General features: G+C 51.4%; 1 protein-coding gene across 10 annotated transcripts in view; it reads right to left on the reverse strand.

Annotated features, from left to right (window-relative positions):
• The window catches only part of CASZ1 (castor zinc finger 1), a 188,860-nt gene that overhangs the window by 89,607 nt on the left and 80,169 nt on the right, over positions 1-19,084 (reverse strand). For 7 of the 10 annotated variants that reach the window (XM_063176735.1, XM_063176727.1, XM_063176736.1 and 4 more), the window contains one exon: positions 8,775-8,860. In XM_063176735.1, coding sequence (XP_063032805.1) covers positions 8,775-8,778 — 4 coding nt within the window. In that variant the 5' untranslated portion in view covers positions 8,779-8,860. The remainder of the gene's footprint in view (positions 1-8,774; positions 8,861-19,084) is intronic. The other 3 variants (XM_063176728.1, XM_063176733.1, XM_063176734.1) reach the window with 1 other exon arrangement.

Genomic DNA, 19,084 nt, shown 5'->3' on the forward strand with positions numbered 1-19,084 from the left:
ACCAGAGAAATGAGTGCAGAGGGACATGAGCCAGGCCTAGGAAAGAAGGTGGCTACCTCTGGGAGAAAGCATGTGGATATCAGCTGAGATTAAAACCTAAAATGCAGCCCTAGTTCAGCTGAGCTGCGCTGGAAGAGGGAAGGGGAGAGGCCAGCAACCCGAGCAGTGTCTTTGCTCCCTTTTCCCACACGAGCTCCTCGGTTCTGGCAGCCTTTCCGAGCTGCTGTGCCAGGCACCAGTGACAAGCCACCGTGCAGCTCGTGAAACAGCCGAGCCTCTCGAGGAGCTGGAACGAGCTCTGCCTGCAAATGGGCTCGGGGAGGCAATCCCTCGAGCCTCCCCGTGCCAAAGCCAGGGCAGCAGAGCTGGTGATGCCCAGAGGGAAGCAGGAGGGCAGATGCTAGCTTTGTGCTTCTGATAAAACTTCTTGAATAATGGCCATGCAAGCCTGGTCCTGACACTGAATTAAGGGAAGCTGGAGCCCTCAGCAAACTGATTTAGCTTGAAGCACTACTTCAGCGAACACGTGGGATGTTCCAGAGGAGGGGGATATGATCACCCTTCCCTGATAGCACAGGGAACTCTCCGAGTTCACAGAGGCACCAGGCAGGCAAGCCCATCCCTAAACTGTTCTTTATTCAACAACTAACCCAAGCAGGCAAACAGGGAAACCAGCAAAGCCTGTGCCTATGGATGCTCTCTTCCAGCCCTGCTTCTCTGGGGACCAGCGTGGCACAGTGAGGTGTCGAGGGGCAATTAACTCTGTGAACAAGCAGTGGGAGGAGAAGGGAAGCTCAGCTCTCCACTTACAATACCTGACCCTCCACGAAGCAGCAAGAGTAAGGATTTTCTGACACTGCTTTTATGCCAGAGAGCACTTTTGCATGGTACCCTAAAGGGTTTATTCACGTGCTAACATAAACGAAGCCAGTTTGTTCTCATAGCTCTAAATAGAAGCTCAGGTTGCCCTGAACCAGGCCGATACTTGGTTTAATTTACTGGGCACCCGAAAGTTGCCAGCAGGGAGTTGCCCGCAAACAGAACAACAACAAAAAAGTTAATGATCTGGGCTTTTTCTTTAATAAATAGGCAAACTGGCTGAGCCGGATTGTTGGCTGGGATTCGTCTCCCCTTTATCACCCTGGAGCTTCTGTGACACATTCTCCAAATCATCAGCATTTTGCAATTTGAGGTCGTTACCAAATAGTATTTTTTTGCCAAGGAAGGGAGAAAAATAAATTAATAATGAAGGAGCCCAAGCAGGGAGAGGCCGTGGGCTGAACGGCGCTGCCACCTCCGCGGGGATTGCTCAGGCACCTGGCAGCCTGCCCAGCGCGCACCTTGGTCGCTGTCTCACCCTGGAATGTGCTGCTGGCACCCAAGTGCTACTTGATTTTACTACGAATTAATCAAAGTCTCTTCTGCAAATGTCTGACACTAAATCACCACTGGCTGAGCTTCAAATGCAATTCCCCTGTTCCAGGGATTTGGTGCGAGGAGATTACCAGCTCCAGGTGAAGAGCTGAAGGGGGTTTCCTCTCTGCACATCTTCTGGTTCTCCAAAGCATCAGCCTCTCCCAGCTGGAAGGACAATAGATTTCCCACAAGTCTCCTCCTGCTCAGAGCAGGTAACCACGCAGACATCCAAGATATGCTGGGATAAACCCATCTGTGCTGCCTGACTGGAGTGCAGTTACACCAAAAAGGAATTTGGCACGACTGCGAGCTGACACAGGTGGCAGAGCACTGCACTGGCAGCTTGGGTGTGCCTGTGACCCCGTGCTTGTGGAGCTGTGGGAGCATCTCCACACAGGACAACACACAGAGATAGATGTGTACCTGCCTGCGTGGGCATGGCTGCCTGCTCCTCTGTGCCCATGGATGTGCATGGCCTGGTGGCACTGTGTGGGCACTTGGCCACATGTGTACAGGGCTGTGCAGTCAGATGTGGCTGCCCACAGACATTCTCTAAGGGTGTTCTTGCCATGTTAACGTGTGCATGTCTCATTTGTCTCCGAACTTGTAGTACTGAGCACCCTCCCCGTTCTGCGCAGCCCCACAAAAGGCAGTTTGCCATGGCTGATGATCTGGATGGCATCAGCACATGCCCTTGCACTGCTCCAGCCACACACCCCTCCCTGAGCCATGGGCGAGCTGTATTCCCCTCTCCACACTCTGCCTGTCTCAGAGCCCTTTCATATTTTCAGTGCTCACTAGACCGTGAATTCACCTTCATACCAGTTACAGGGTTATTTAGCTTCTCCTGACACTGATAACCACCAAACTTCCACTGGCAGCTCAGCTCTCTCCAGAGAGACACGCAGCACTCCTCTCTCCCGTGGTGCCCCCACCACGCACACCCACCAGGAGCAGGGGGCACATGCCCCAGCAGGACACAGTGCCCCAGTGGCACCCACCAGCCACAGCCACTTATCCCCGGCACATAGCTACACTGCGGAAAAGGGGAACAGAGCACAAGAGTTAAAAACTGGATGGAAAGAACGAAATAGAGAAGGGAAGAGATAGACAGAAGGGGAAAAGGGTGATAAAGCAAAACCAGTACAAACAGAGGAGGAAAACCCCCTGGGACAACAGAGAAAGGATGAGGGATGGAGGCAGGAAGAGCACAGGAATACACGGTGGGGTTTTCCCCCTGCACACCCCACAAAGCAACACTCTCCAGCAGCTGACACCAACATATTCCACAGCTCTCCCCGAAATCTTAGGCATCAACTAGACAGCCCTTGTACAGCAGCTGGACTGGCTGTGCATGGGCTGGGGCACTGCTGAGGAGTAATCAGGATCATCAGCCGGGGTGGGAAACATGGAAAAGACAGAACTGATGTCACTTCTGGGGTTGTCCAGAGCAAAGCCAAGAGCTGGATCTGATGATCCCATGTGGATCCCTCCCAGCTCAGGATACTCCATCACTCTCGGGTTCTGTGATACTGTGAACTGCAAGAGCCCAAAGGGATGAGAACAGGATGGACCAAAGCAGTAGCCCTGGCACAAGTTTATCAGAGCCAAATGCTTTTAGCACAAATTCTTCACACCCAAACACTTTTCCCTGTCCTCCAGCTTCTTCGGGATGGTTCCTACCACTGGAGCCTCTGCTGGCTTTGCATGGCCATCCTGCAAAGGCAGATCTGTGGAAAGACAGCAGAAACACCCCTGCTGCCTCACCTGCCCCAGGAGCGCACCCCAGGGCTCCTGCTTTCCCCATCTCACCATGGAAAAAAAAAAGCTCTGTGCAAATAATAGATCAATAGAGCCCCCGCCTCTTCGGAAGGAAAACAAACACCCGGATCACCGCAAATTAGAGAATGTTTCGCTTCACTTCATCCAAACAGGCTGACAATTTTTTTGGGTTGTTGCCACGGTGACAGAGTAACACAGCGTTCAGCCTGTTGCAGAACAATCAATTAAGTTAATGCCTCGGAGTGCCTGTTTACCCTTCCATTTAGGAGGTGCTGCTCTCCCTCACGCTTTCTCTCCAGCTAGTTTCAGATTTCTGATCCTTTGCTTCCTGCTCCTCGTTCTTCTTTATTTAATGTTAAAAAAACGTCCCTACTCTAACCACCTTATAAGGAGCCTCACACTTTTTGGAATGATTGCCTGGAATAAAGTTTTTCCCCCCTCTGACTCCTGTTATTTAGCGTTCTTCCCTGGAAAAACTGGAGATTTACCTTTACCTTGCACGGCACAGGCCCTGTCCCCTCCTCCTGGTGTGCTCAAGAACTTGCCAAGTTTCTAAAGGCCAGCTCTCAACATCCCCTTGGGAGAGTGGTACCTTCGGAGTAACTGCTCCTAACAAGATGAAGTAACTTGAACTAAAGATCTATGAAGTGATCAGAAACCCTTCCACTATTGCCGTTTTTTACACTGTGGGCTGTAACCATAAATGAAGAACCATCTTGTGCTAAATGCTGCCTGAAAAGGAGAGCTACAAAAGGGCCTCATAAGAGTCTAGGTCTCATGCTATGGTATGGAACTCCTAAATATTTGCTTAAATGATCTTGGCTTAAGCAAAACTCAACCTAGTGCTCAAAGCATTGTGCTGAACTGAGCCTATGGCGAGGAAACTTTAAAGCAGGCACCATGGCCAGGAGATTATGGCAGATCCATCATTGCAATCCTTTAAAATAAAGGATGCCAAAACATCTCTTGGCTCTGCCCTGACCACCAGCAGTCTGCCAAGCCTTTCACAGGCTCACATGCTGCTGCTGCTTATCCTGTGGGTTTATTTCCTCCCTCACAGGCAGTGTGAGCAGGCACACTTGGCTGTGTAGCTTCACTGCCTGTCTGCAGCCACTTTCTCATCCCTTGCCCAGTGAGCAGCAATAACTGCCCTCCTCCTTCCCCAGCCCACCCAAACAACACCTCCAACAGCATGGGTGAAAATGAGGTACCACAGAGTGAAAGGAGTTAAAGCCTGAGATATAATTCAGGGTTTCTGTCTCCTGATCTCTCTGCAGCTTGGTGCTGTCTTTCTCATCGACACAATATTCCTATGCTTTTATTTGAAATCTGAGGAAAAGTGTCCATCTGCCTTGTATCCTCATCCTGAAGGAAAAGGCAGAGGCAAGCATGATGTGAAAACAGGAGGATTCCATGACACTGTCTTCTCATCGTGCCACTAGCAACAAGTGCCTAAATGTAAAGTGTACATTAATTTAGTATTGAGCAGATGGAAGAAAACACTAGACCAAGCAGATACAGAAGAATGGTGCTCAAACACTAGGAACAATCACAGTAACAGGTCAAATATAACATCTCCACTCTCACAAGCTAACACAAGCCTGCTCAGGGGGGAGCACTGAGGCCAGGTCTGCACAGCTGCAGGACAGCCATGCCCCAGGTCCCCCCGGCCCACTGCTCTCCCCCTCCCAGAGAAGTTGTCAGCAGAACCTGTTGGAGCAGGGGCTCGTTGACTGCTCCCTGTCCATTACAGCCTGGATTATAAGCATATTGCACAGTGCTCTCTGCACGGTGCTGGGGAAATCCAATACGCTGAAAGGTTAATGCAATCAATTAGGGTGACAAGGAAGTAGAGTAAAGCCTTCTGAGTAGATGAAAGGGAGAGAGAGATGGAGACAGGGAAAAGCCAAGAGAGGCAGGGGGGGAGCAAAGAGTGGGAGGATGAGGAGGAGGAAGATGGTACACAGGACTTGTGCTGCAGACCCAGGGTGCTGGCGTGGCCAAGGGCACCATCCTGCCCCGGCGTGGATGGGGTGGCATCATTCACAGAAGCAAGGCAGGCCATGGGTCCCCAAGGCACCAGCTGGGCCAGGACTCCCTGTTTGTGGCTTTTCCTGCCATCTCCTGAAGAATGTGGAGCCCTGCTCAAACTGCAGCTGCCCAGGTTGGCCTGCCATCAACCTGCTCCCCAAGGGTGATCGCTGGGGGACTGGCAAAAGTCCCTGTATCTTCCCTGGCCAGGCACCCAGCAGGCATGAGAGAAACTGATTAGGTTTGCAAGGCAAAGGATCTCAGCAAGCCATGGGGGAGCATCAAGGGAGGAGAAAGAGGGAACAGGAAGGACAAAGAGAACTTCTGGCAGTTCATACACTCTGCACACAAAGGTAAGGATGAACACCATCTCTCTGCAGACTTCCTAGCTAGAAACTGGTCATCACTGGCCTTGCACCTATCCTCTCATGTCTGTAGGCATCTGTAACTTAGATGCTCTTTTCCAGCCTCCTTCCCAGTGGGTGAACCTGGGCTCTCCTGCAAGGCCAGAGGACAAGCCCCAGGCAGTGCCCAGCTGCAGCAGTTCCACCCCTGCCCGCAGACAGGGCACTCAAGCCGCCAGCACAGCATGGAGATCCCACCCAGTGCCATAACCCACATCCCGCTGCCCTGTCCAGCATGGCACAGGCCTTCCCCAGGCCATTCAGCTCAGGGGAGAGCCCCGTCCTTCCCCTGCAGCCCCCCAGCCGCTGCTGACTGGCTGCAGTGCTGCTCCCTGACCCCCGAGCAGAGCAGCACTTCATTAACCTGGGCTGACAGGTCAGCGAGCACAGCCCCTTCCTAGCACGGCTCCTGCTCGGGCACAGCTCAGCCAGGGAGAACGTGACACCAGCTCATTAGAACAAATTATTACTCTATAACCCCTGCTGCAATGTCCCTTAATATGCCTATTTAGCAAGAGACAAGTCCTGGTGGGCTCCTCGGCATTAAAACAACCTCACAAATCACCAGAGGCACAAGCACCATGATCTCCGCTTCTGGGGGTGGAGAGAGGGCGGCTGCTCCTTGGATGGGTGCTGGAGGGGCAGAGTCCCGGGCTCTTCCCCTGCAGCAAAATGAAGCTTCAGATATTGCTGGGGGATGTTCTGCAGGCAGGGAGTTTCCATCTGGCTGTGGCTCACTGTGCTGCCAAACATGCCCAAGCTCCAGCACAACCAAGTGTTGTTCCCTCATTGAAATCCGCTGAGGAAGTGTTCTGGGATGCCCATTAAACTGTTGGGCCTGTTTTTCTCTGCCTTATCCCTGCCTAACTCTGCCCTCAGCACTACCATCAGTGTCATGTTCCATGTTACACCTACAAGATTTAAATGTTTCCCTGTGATATATATGAAGTCAGTGCCTGGCTTTCCTAATCCATCCACAACACTGACCCCACACACTCACTCCTTCAGGTTAACCAGCCAAGCCAAAGAGCAAGTCTGGAAGCTGACATTGATGGTAGGCACTGTGTGCTAGCTCCCCATGCAAGGCCAGGCTAGATTTTGGGGGATAAACCCATGCACATGAAAGCAGTGGGCTCACACCTTTGCAGGGAGGGCTGCCAGCTGTCTAGGACTAATCCAGAAATTACAGAACTGCCGTAGTTTTGGGCACAGTGAGTGAGATATCACAGGCAAAGACAGAAAGGAAGGCTGCTACTATACAGGAACAGGGAGCATGAGGAAATCAACCTCCAACCTGACCTTTAGAAGAGGGAAAAGGGAGAAATAAAACAGTGATTCATATAACAGAAAGAAGTGGCAGCAGTGCTAGGCAGGAGACAGGGAGGAAGAAAAGTAATGGAAAGAAGAGAAGAAAGTGTGAGAAGTGTGTGATGGTGGGTACAGAGAGGGGCAGGATGAAAGCAAACGAATGGAGAGACGAGGGACCTGGGAGAAACAGGGAGAGGGAGGCCGGGAGGAGAAGGAGGAGAAAAGAGCAAGAATGGCCATGCAGCGAGGAGCACACGGGCGAGGCAGAGTGCTGTAACCAGGGTTGTGAAGCATGAAAAGGGAAGAATCTGCCTGTTCCTTTCAGCACTCGGAGCATGGCGCTCAGTGGTGACCTACACTGTGCCTGGCTGTGATCACGTTTTCAGGGCCACTGCCTGCCGATCCCAAACAATGATGAGGAGCCTTTGAAGTCACAGAAAGAAGCCGCAATGTGAACTGGGGACTTTTTTTCCCCCCCTTTTTTTCCTCTCCATTTTTTTAAGGGCCGGGGAAAGAAGGGAGGAAAAGGAAGGCCTGAAGTGGTGGGGGGAAGGCTGGGGGAGAGCTTGCAAGGACAGAACAGAGAGTTGCTCTCGGTGGGGTGCCCCGAAACGAGAGACACAAAAAGAAAACAAACAGTTTATGAGTAGGGCACATGCTGCCTGTGTCTGCATGCCCCACACTGCTGGCCCCCCGTGCTCCAAGGGAGGCTTCTGTTCCCCAGCAATGATGGATGGATGCATAGGGCCATTCAGGCCTGCCATGTTACAGCAGCAGTATTTACATAACACTGGCCTTCCACCGGTCACCTCTGACACTGCCCGGCCCAGCCTGGGGCCCCCTCCCACCCCAGCCAGCCCGGGCCCCTCGGATGCTGCTGGGACTCAGCCCATGTGCTCCCCAAACCTGGGCATTGGGGGTCCCCGCTGCTGCAGGGATGCTCCTGGCACCTCTGAGTGATGTCTCACAGGGCAGAGCACTTCCCCATGGCCTCTCCTGCCCTCAGACCTGTCTTGGTGATGGAGGGGAAGGAAGAGGAGCCAGGGACAGCAGGAACTGCCTCAGCATGGCAGGGACTTGTCAGGAACCATCATCTGAGGTGGCATAGGGAGTGTCTTACCCAGCACACAGAGATAAGGCTTTTAAGAGACAATATTATCTTCCATTTCCCTGGGCTCCAGACCTCTAACTCTGACCAGGGACAGACCAAGTCACCTTCCAAGCTCTAGAAGACTGTGAAGCTGTTTGTTTTTTTTTTTTTCTAACACAGACCATGAGGGTCTAGGTAAAGGGAAAACCCAGGAAAGCCCTGATTCTGCTGGACACACAGAAATGCTTCCACATTACCACCATGGTTCTGCAGTCTGAACAGATAAAAATGTGCCAGAAGAGGAGGAGAACATGCACATCACCATCTGAATTATGTGAACTGAGCTCAGCAAAACTTCACAGTAGATGGAGACTGCATCCTGTTCAGTGAAAGGACCTTATACCCATCTCCTCCATCACACATGCATGAAGATAAAGCAGTTCCCTTTCACCAAAATCCTTACACTTTTTTAGCTGTAGAGACAGAGGCAGTAGAGAAGATATTGAGGAAAACCTTCAGTGACAAAACCAGGTGCCCACAACAACTGCTGTACAAAGACAAAGACAGGATTAGGACACACATATGCCAGGTCTGCACTTGACCTTCTTCTGCTTCCATCTCTCTTCACGAGTGACAACAGCCCAAGCCCAGAAGGTCTAGTGCAGACATGGCCACGGTGAGCAGGCTGTAAGTGTGAGAGACACACAGAGGAAAAGAGAACCCAGGAGGGCATAGTGACATACCCATTGCAGTCTGAAGTCTCTCCTACCTTTCGGAGATTTCAAGGCCTCGTTTCTTGCCTCGTTTTTAGCTCTAAATTCACTTCATTCTGGAGTGAGAAAAGAAAGGGTCTGGTTAACACAAAGGGCACACCTGAGTAAAAGCCAAGACTCACAAAACTGCATAAGAACATGGTCCAGCATGGGACATTCAGACTCCACAAGGGAACAAAATGCTTTCCTGCTCCTGGCTGTACCCCACAGCACTTCTCTGTCAAAGAGGTTCCTCATGAGGGTTGGGAATAATTTCACAGAGAGAGCAGCCATTGCTGGGCTGGATCCTGCTCCCCAGGTACCAGACACACCTTGTGCTGGTCTGCTCCGTACTTTGCCCACACATCTAAAGCTGGGTTCTGCCCCATGTCAGATTTTCCCTTCCCAATCTTCACATTTCCTCTGCTGACCCCTCTTTCCCAGAGGTCCCCCTGTGTGCTGATGGCGATGCCTCCCTTGCACACCTTGTGGGGCACAAGATGATGGGGTGCAGGACTGGGTCCCGGGTCACTGAACCCCCTGACCCACTCATCTGTGTATTTTCTGCCCAGGAGAATGCAGAGAGTGAGGACGAAGGAGAAAAGGGACAGGGAAAAAAAAAAGTCACAGCAAAATACACGAAAAGTAAATTGAATTATTTAAAACCATATGTTCCAAAAATGTGACAGAGCATAAAAGCAGTGCCATGAGACTTCTGGAGGGGGTTATTCTGCACAGGCAGGGTGGGAGGAGAGCTGAGGGCTGGGGGAAGACTGCTCTGCAGCCAGACAGGGTCTTCCCTCTCGCAGAGCTGGGCGGTGGCCAGGAGCACAGCGTGGCCTCATGCACAGTGGCAGGGGTGCCTGGCCCATTCCTCTGCTTTGCAGCCCTGCCACAGCAGCTCTCACAGCTGCGCAGGGCGGCAGCACAAGGACAAAGTGCCCCGAGGGGCTGCCCAGCGTGCCCGTGGCTGAGCCCAGGAGCCCCAGCGGTCTGTGCCACACGCTGCTCCCCTCACGTTCCCTTCTCCGGCTGCAGCAGAGACTCAGCCCTGCTGAGACCCCCTCGAGCCCCTTGCAGGACAAAAGTGAGAGGGATTCAGGGGGCTCCATGCTGCTGCCGTGGCTCAGCCCTGTGCTCCAGGGCCCGGGCACTCTGTGCATGTGGACAGCCTCCTCCTGTCACTTATACTCTGCCACTGCCAAAGATAGATGCCATATGTTGGCTGGGACCCAGGGCAGGAAGGAGCTGGTGAAATATCCCAGATGGATGCACGGACAGGAGGGCAGAGCCCCTCGGGTGAGGAAGGTGCATAACCTCCACCTAAAGGAAGGGGCCCGGCTCCTTCCTTTCCCACTCAAATCCTGATGCTAAAAGGGCTGAGGGCATGGCTGGAGTAACAGCTCCCTGATTTGAGGTGCTTTTTCCACCCTGGCACCCTCGGTCCTTCTGGCATCCCTTCTTTCACCTTTTCCTTCCCTTTGTTCTCCCTTTTTTCCTTGCTCTTTCCACTGCTTTCTCTGCCACTGTCACACTGTTTTTTCCTTCCCTCTCTTTTGTTCTCTCCCTCCTTCCCAAGCTCTCTGCCTGCAACTCTCTGCCTTCCTGCCTTCACTCCCTAACCCCTGTGCACGATCAATTCTTGGGATTGGGTTTTTAATTGTTTTTTTTTTGTTGTTTTTTTTTTACTCCTCTTCTTTTGGCTGCAGCTTATCAATGATGCAAGAGGAATAACGCCAATTTACTTAGAATGTGTAATCCCCAAATCAGATTGGGGGATTGTATGAGGCAATATGACCTTGCATATGTCTCCATTAAAGCCAGCCAGGCCTCCTCTTGTATTCTGTGTTCCCAGTACATATTTAGACAGATAACGCTAATTGTACTTGACATGTCCTCTTAAGGATGGACTCTTCCCTCCCCCAGCTCTGCTTCCCTGCCTGACAATGTGCCAGAGCCCAGCCCGCGCCCTGGCAGCGTGGCACGGCACGGCACGGCACCTGTGGGCACCCAGCACGGCCCCACGGCCAGCTCTGCTCCCTCCGTGAGGGAAGGGGCCCGAGAGGACAAGGGGCAGGGGCAGGGCTGCTGGGACATGGCTAATCTGAGATTACACACTGCCACCGTGCCAATTGTGGCTTCAGACAAAGAGAGGAGACTTGCTCGCCATCAACATCTTTGATGTCTCCCTCCTTTCCAGTGATGGGCTTCTACCCCGTACCTGAGTTCCCACATCTGCTTGGGCTAAGTATTTGGATACTGGACCCTAGATGCAGCATCTAGGGAACATCATAGGAAAATCATAAAGTCCTATAACAGTTTGGGTTGGAAGGAACCTTTAAAGGCCATATAGTCCAACTCCCGTGCCACACTTTGCACTAGATTGGTTTGCTCCAAGCTCCATCCAACCTGGCCTTGAACACTTCCAGGGATGGTGCAGAAACATGCTTCACTGAGCAACCTGTGCCAGGGTCTCACTACCCTCACCATAACAATTTTCTTCCTTACATCTAGGCTAAATTGTGCCTCTTTTAGTTTAAAATCATCACCCCTTGTCCAATCACTATAGGCCACGCTAAAAAGTTTGTCCCTATCTTTCTTGAAGAAACATTGAAAGGCTGCCTCTTCCCTGTGCCTGTCGTTCATCACTCTCCAGAGCAGACATGCAGGATGCAGGAGGAGGAGGAGGAGGGGAGCTTATTTCAAGGAAACCAATGGATCCAAACTCTTCGCCAAAGTGGACTCAGTTTTTTTTTTCCCCTTGACACAACATCCTAATTCGACTTTTTCAGTATCTTTCCTTCAACAACCTTTTTTCCTTCCTCCCCTTCCTACCCAGCAACTGCGCATTTATTAATTCATGAGGCACTAATTAGTTCTTTGTTTAATTTTGTGTTAAACAGACTGACCGGAATGATAACGACTTGCAGCGTTGCATTACGGTCCCCAACCGCCCCTGTTTTCTGACAACAAGGGAGCGCAGTGAGACTGGCGTGATGAACCCCAATTCCCACTCCAGTTGCACTTCATTAAGTCAAAATGTGACAAGAAGCTTAGAGAGCAACTTTCAGATCGGATCGCACATAACAATTGGGCAGGAAACTTTCCAAGGGGGAAGCGCGAGAGGCACTCGCGGCGAAGGCTGGCACCGCGCGCTCCCCTGGCGTGCCCGCCTTAAAGGAGCCAGCCCAGGCTGCCCAGGCAGCACTCAGGGCAAGTGCTGGGAGCACAGAGTGCCAGGGGAGGGAGAGGAAAGGAAGGGCAGCCAGACAAGCCACAGGCACGGCAGGGCAGGGCAGGAGGCACCGCGTGCTCGCCTTGTTTCCTTTGCAATGATGGGATGGGTTGTGATGAGAACCTTGGAGCACAGGTGGGATAATCCCTCAGTGGGTCACTTCATGAGCTTTGAGGGCATCTTCAGACACCTTCAAATCTATGCCTCAGTTTCCCACCTGCAGCTCTACAGTGAAACCCTCAGCTGCTCTTCAACTGTCAAGAACTACACGATTATCATGGAGCCCCTAAGATGCCAAGGGAGAGGGTGAATCCTGGCACCCACATTGCTAAAATCAGATGGGAAGAGACAGCTCTGACAGTAGGGAGAGGGATGGCCACCCTCCTGGAGAGGAAGCTGTGCAGTGCCTGACGCTCCAGTGGCACTCCCAAGTATTGAAAAGGTCTCGATCAGTATGGCAACAGCAATAAATCTGACAGACTGCAAAGCAAGCAGAGGAGGTGGTTCACTGAAGGGCAGTGAGATGCAAACAGGAAAGTGAAAAGGGTCTTAAAACGCCACCTCAGAGGGGGTGGGGTATGAAAAAGAAAAGGAGACTATCCAAGTGCACACAACATGGAAGTTTTGCCACAAATCAAATATATCTTCTGCTATTGCAGAGACATCTGCTGTGGGAATAAACCAAGACCACCTAAAAGTGAAATGGGCAGCAAGGTCTCAATGACTTTTCTAGCAAATATTTTCCCCACACTTCTCCTCATCCCTCTCCCTCCTCCCTCAGGATAGGAACACTCATCCCCTAGCCTTGCTCTGCAGAAACCCAAAGCTCAGCTAAGGTCCAAAACACTGGCAAAGCAACGTGAGTTCACAGCGAGGAATTCTGAGAGTGTCGTCAGGACTGGGAAGGGACACGAGAGCTGTGGGGGAGTGCACAGCCAAATGTCCTGGGCAGGGCAGGGGCAGAGGAGGGAGCCCTGCCACCGAAGCCTCTGAGCCCCACAGGAGACCTGCCGGCTCCAGTCCCTACACGCATTATCAGTGCTGTCACCTGAGTGAGCTATAATCATCCCAATCTTTGGGAAAGAGGCCAGGCTGCAGCAAGGTAGCACAGCATGGTGTTTGCCAGTACACTCACAGCTGAACAACACGCAGATCTGAGAGCAGACGTGTTTGCGCTGGCTTCCATCTTTCATGAATCTGGAATGCAGCAGGGACCTCTGTGACTGACAAAAAGGCTGTTCCTCCATGACAGAAATCCCGGGAAGACAGCACATCCCTCTGATTTCACTTATATATGTGCTCTGGATGCCATAAAAAGGCATTTGTAGATATTAACGCTCAGTTGGAGGGTTGAAATGGTGTCCAGTAAGGGCAAATCACCCATTTAACACCTGAAGCAAGGACAACTGAGAGAGTCCAGGATTCCTGGGGACAAGAAACATACCCTGCTGTCACCAGCCCAACAAACCTTCCTGGTTTTGCAGAGGGTTGGAATATTCTGGCTGCTCTATAGATCCAGTTGAGCAGCCTCACCCAGCTATTGTCTCCTGCCAATCTTGGACCGCTCAGCTGAAAAGGCCTGGGCTGAAGGAGGGGGAAGCTCACATTATTTCCCATTTCTCCCTTTTTTGGCTGCTATTGCAAGGCAACACCAGCAGCGCAGCACAAACCGACTCCATCCCCAGCTGTAGGGCTACACAGCTGCCAGTGCTCCCAGCAAAGTTTTGTGTTGAAAATTCACAAGCATCCCAAATAGGTCATGGTCTGCCCCTTCTTCATAAAACAGCATGCTGAAATGTCCTAGACTCTATCCCCAATCCTCTTTAACTAGGAAAACTCTCCTCCCAGGATTATGGGCCCACTGCCCCCCTTCTTTTCCCCTCCATCTGGCTGGGAGCAGCCTGGGACCAAGCGCTCTTCCCAGCCCTGGGAGAACCCTGCAGTTTCTCTCTCATAAAAAAGAAAAATGGGAGCTATAAAAAAGGCAAAGAAAAGAAAAGCAAAGCAAAGGGAAATCACTGCAAAGGAGGAAAAGAGCAAAGCCCCCCTCTCTCCACACCCTGTCCCCATCACCTGCCTTCAGCACTGGGTAGAGCAACCTGCTTTGCTGGGCTGGAGAGAACCCTTGGACAGAGATCCTGCCCTGCCCCTTACCCCGTGCCCTCTGCTCAAACCTGCTGAGCAGAGCCCATCTCCATAAAGGTGGTCATGCAAAAAGGAGGAAAACTGGGCAGCAGGAAAGGGACACAGACCATCACAGAGGTAACCCGGCAGCTCAGTGCCCACAGTTTGGGATTGCTGGAGCCAGGCAAGGGACAGAGCACCAGGGACAGCATCCACTGCCAGCCCCAGCTTCCCAGATGGCACCAAGGACCAGGGAAGGCCCCGGACCCCCAGCCCACAGCACAGCCCAGCAGGGCAGCAGGGGAGTGCCAAGGCGGGATCCCAAGGAGTTCATCTCCTGCCACAGCATCTGTAAAGCACAGCAGTCCCCAAACTTGGCATTCGGCAGCCCTGGGCTGGCTCCTGCTAATTTGCTGTCAGGCTGCCTAAGCAAACCAATTAAAGCTAATCATTAATTATAAAAAAGAGAGAAAGCAAAAGACCCTGCACAAATGAAGAACTGGAAAGGGCGTGGGGAAAAGAAGGACAGGAGGGAGAAGAATGAGAGAAGAAAGCTTGAGAAAGGGGCTGGGGGCAAAGAAAAGGGTTTTAAAATCCCGGCGCACAGCCTTGGATGAAATCAGCAGAAGGGCAAGTGGTTTCCTAGGGCAGGGTGGGGAGAGGCAAAGGCGAGGGAATCAGGAAGGACCCAAGGAAAAAGCGAGAGTGGCACATGCTGGGCCAAGGTGGGAGCTGGCAGTGGCACAGGGGGCAGTGACACTGCACCTGACAGGGCCCTGGCAGTGCCAGCCTGCACCGACAGGGCACAGCAGGACCAGGGTGCCGGAGAGCGGAGCGAGCGATGAGGCGCAGCCAGGGCCGCGCACCGGCACTGGGAAGCGCCAGGCGCTGTCCCTCCGTGCCAGCGCTACCGGCTCTCCCTGAGCAAACGTCTTGGACGGCGATGAAAAATGGGGCATTTATGAAAAGGGCCTGATTATGCAGATGGGGCTGGGGCCCTGGCTCCGAGGCCGCCGGGCTCCCCGCGAGCTCCGCAGCGCTGAGGCGGGCAGCTGTCGGCGCGGCCCCCGCGCTCCGTTTGTTCCCGGCCCCGCACACACGCCCGCTTCCCAACGCCCCTTTTGAGGAGCCCCAGGCCCACGTCGGGCTGGCGGATGGCGGAGAGGAGGGGGCAGTGCCATGGAAACGGGCTCTTTCCTGGGGAAACGCGCTGCCGCCCCCCCCGCCGGCCCGGGTGCCCCCTTTGAGGAGCTGTCAGGACCCTGAGTGAGTGTCACACGACCCAAGGACCAGGCGTGACCAAGCCTATTTTCTGCCTCAAATTTGATTGATTAAAAAACTTTTTAGGAAAACCATGTTAAAAGAAAAAAAAAAAAAAAAAGGAAAAAAAAAAGAAAAAAAAAAAAAAGAAAAAAAATTAAACAGAAAGGGACAAGGGGGTGGGGGAAAAGGGAAAGGCCTCAGTGCTGAGTTTCCCTGGCAATAGCACCAGGGGACAAGTGTCAGAGGCATATAAACAGCATAACCAGGCCAAAAATAAAGGTCAAAGGAAGCATGAAACTTAACACAACACTGATTAAGATAATGATGAAGCAGGGGACCCTAGAAAAAAAATAAGTGTGACACACAGAAACATGCACACTGAAATGCTCCAAGTGATGGTCCAGACACCTGGTATGTGGGAATAGTCCCTGACTCCCTCACCTCTAGGGCTTGCCAGGCTCTGGAGGTACCTGGAGAAGAGTGGAAATGGAGGAAAAGCCCGAGTGGAGGATTTGAGAAGCCCGTGCTATCCCCCCAGGCTGGCTGCTATAGGTTGAGCCTGCCAAACGACAACAAGCCCCAGAGCCAAGAGGTCCCTCCCATAACACAGACACTCTGTCCCAGCCAAGCCATGCTTGAATTTGCAACCAAATTCCTCAAAAGAGTTTCCCTGACACTGGGAGGAGAGCCCGAGTGTGTGTGAATCACAGAGGCCCTGCTGACACCAGTGCTGGCTCAGGATCTGGCTCTTTGCCCTTAAGCAACTGGTATAAAAAGGCTCAGAGATGCCAAGAGGGGCGGATTCTGGTCAGACCTCCCTGCCCACCTCCTCCCCTTGCCCAGGCTAATTCTGCAGAAAGCCCAGAAAGGCTGAAGGACTCAGAATGCAAGGCCAAGAATGTCGTACCCTTCGGCATTTCCCTGCTCCATCTCCTAACCTCCAGGATGATCTCACATTTTTGGAGCCCAGCTCACAACTCGCAATTTCCTGGGACTGGCTGTGTTACTCTTGCCAAGAGGTAGCAAAGAAACTGCAAATTGTTCCCCAGCTTCTTCCTCTCTGAGTTTGGGACTTTAGAGCTTGCACAATATAAAGTGCAGAAGCACAAAAGGTTTTCCACTTTTTCTGTACCACTTTCCAATTGGGAGTAACTCTCATCCCCTACAAAATGTCCTTGTTCTGCCTTTTTGGCATATCAGAGTCCTGGCAGAGTTGTCTCAGGGAATTCAGTGGGACAGGGATATCCATGGACTTCCTTGCCCCTTGCATTTGCCTCCAGGGAGGCCACTACATCTCACTCATTTCCTTAGATTTGCCCAAGTAAAATTCTGATAGAATTCTGCGCAGAAAAGCTTGTTCTTTTTCCTGACAAATATCTTGGAGAAAATAAGCTTTTAGTTGAAAATTTTCTTCCATGTAGTCTTTATCATGAAGAAATGCAAAGAAATGTTTTCACAAGAAGGCTGACAAAGTTCTACATGTATGTTTACCCCCACACTCTCTGCATTTCACTTGGTCAGAAGACTGCTTTCCATCAAATACATTTCAATGCAAAATTTCCAGCATCATATTCATGTGTCTCCACCCTCCTCCATCATTGATATTCACGGCTTTTGTAAAGAATGATTCAATTAAACCACCGATGTTCCTCACTAGAGGAGTCTGAGCAGTGAGAGGAACTGCCCCAAAGTAGTGCCAGGCCAGGCTTTGTTCAAATATTCACCAAAGATGTGCAGGTTTGGAGGGGCTGGCCACCACCTCACACTTCCAGAAAAACTGCTGTGGAAAAAAACCTAAAATCACCGCTCTGATCCCTGACATTACTGGCTGAAAAATGGGATTTGAAAAGTAATAATGGAAAGCAAGGTCTTTTAATTTCATTTTTGAGCCATTATGGTTCATGTTTGCATTCTTTTTTTTTTTTTTTTCCCCTTGGTAATCAGAAGAGAGAGAAATGCGATTAAAAACTAAAAAACGTCCTCCCAAACAAACAATGAAAGCTGAGATTCTCATGGGTGCAGGAACTGGACCTGTGTCTATGCATTTGAAGGGAAAACACCAAAATGCCCTCAGGCATCGGGTAAAAGGAAGAGTTGGAAGAGTTGGCAATTTTATATTTTGGTTAATGTTTTTACAAAATGTACAGAAAGTCAAAGATACTTGAAAAGGTATTCTTTGAAGGTATTTTGTAGAAGTTTGCCCCCTCCACCTCTGATAACAATGATTTGACTCCTGCTCAGATGTGTGCACAGCCCTGAGATGGGGTGAGAAACTAGTGCTGGGATCACAGTGTGCAAAACTGCATTAAAGGTAAAATCCCCTTACTGACAGACCTGGTTCTTTTCTACTTTTTGCAAGGAAAACCAACGCCATCTCTCCAAACCAACAGTGGAACTTTGAGATTTTCTGCCCAGATATTGGATTACTGTTCAGCACTATGACAAGCCCTTTTATCAAGATCTTTTTTGCATTTTCCAATGAAAATAATACTCCGCATTCACAAAAGCTTTGTGAGCAAATATCTGTTTTACTTTATAATGTGCCTAAACTGATTTCTCTTGTTCAGAAAGAAAACAGAGCAACTTTTGCAATTAAACTGGAGGAGAAAAGGAACACGCCAGATCTGAAAATGACCTGGAGTGAAGGCACAGATGCTTTTCCAGCAGCGCACACTCCCTCCCCTCTTCTGGCAGCCTCAGCTCAGCAAAGGAGCAACTTTCCCTGGCTGCTGCTCCCTGGGGCAGCACCCTTTGGTCCCTCTGGCACAGAGAGCCCTGCCAGTGGCACGCAGGCATTGGGTTTGTGGGGAACACACCCTGCCGCCCGTGTGCCCCTGCACATGCAGGACCCAGTAATCACACACACCTTGCAAACATGTGCAGAGCACACAAAACTCCCTAGCCATGGCCAAGGAACTGTCAGGAGAACACTAGCAAAAGCTGCTTCTTGACAGCGAGTCATTTATATTTTAGCTTCGTTCCATTATCCTAACGAATCCTTCATCAGCAGATGCAATATTAACAGCAGAAAATCAGCTCATTACATCCGGGGGGATTTCATCAAGATGACAATCATATATGCAGCTACCCGAGCCTGGAGAGGACACAGCTCCTGTTACTTAGTTATCCTGGTTTCATCTTAGAGGCTTTTGCTTCCTTTTTTTACCTTTTGGGGGGACAGAGGTCGGTAGTTAAAGTGGAGGGTGTCCCAAACAACCACAGGATCCCAGAGCTTTTAGGATGCTGATTCACAGACAGATCCACTCAGCTGGGAAATGCTCCAGCTCATCCACAGGAGCAGCAGATTTTTGAAAGGACAAAAACCCTCTCACAAAATCTGCACCCTCTGTAGGTCCAAGGGAATTTCTCTGTGAAGTTCTGACTCGTATACTCTTGATTTAAAATGAGGGACGTGGGTGCACACATTCCAGGGTTACTTCTGTTTTCCACAGTCATCCCAGGCACTAGAGGCCGAGAATTCCTGCAGCAGAAAGGCTGCCTGGGTGCCTGTGCTCACCCCCAGAGCAGCCAGGTGAGGGGCTGGGTGAGCTCCCCACACCTGTCTGCTGCACCAGACACACCAGCCGCTCCCCAGGCAGTGCAGCGTGGGGCTTGGAGCCCTCACAGGGCTGCCAAAACCCAACAACACTGCAAAGCTTGTTTCTCACTGCCTGCACAG

The sequence above is a fragment of the Melospiza melodia genome, chromosome 26 (assembly GCF_035770615.1).
Source record: "Melospiza melodia melodia isolate bMelMel2 chromosome 26, bMelMel2.pri, whole genome shotgun sequence".
NCBI classification, from domain to species: Eukaryota; Metazoa; Chordata; class Aves; order Passeriformes; family Passerellidae; genus Melospiza; species Melospiza melodia.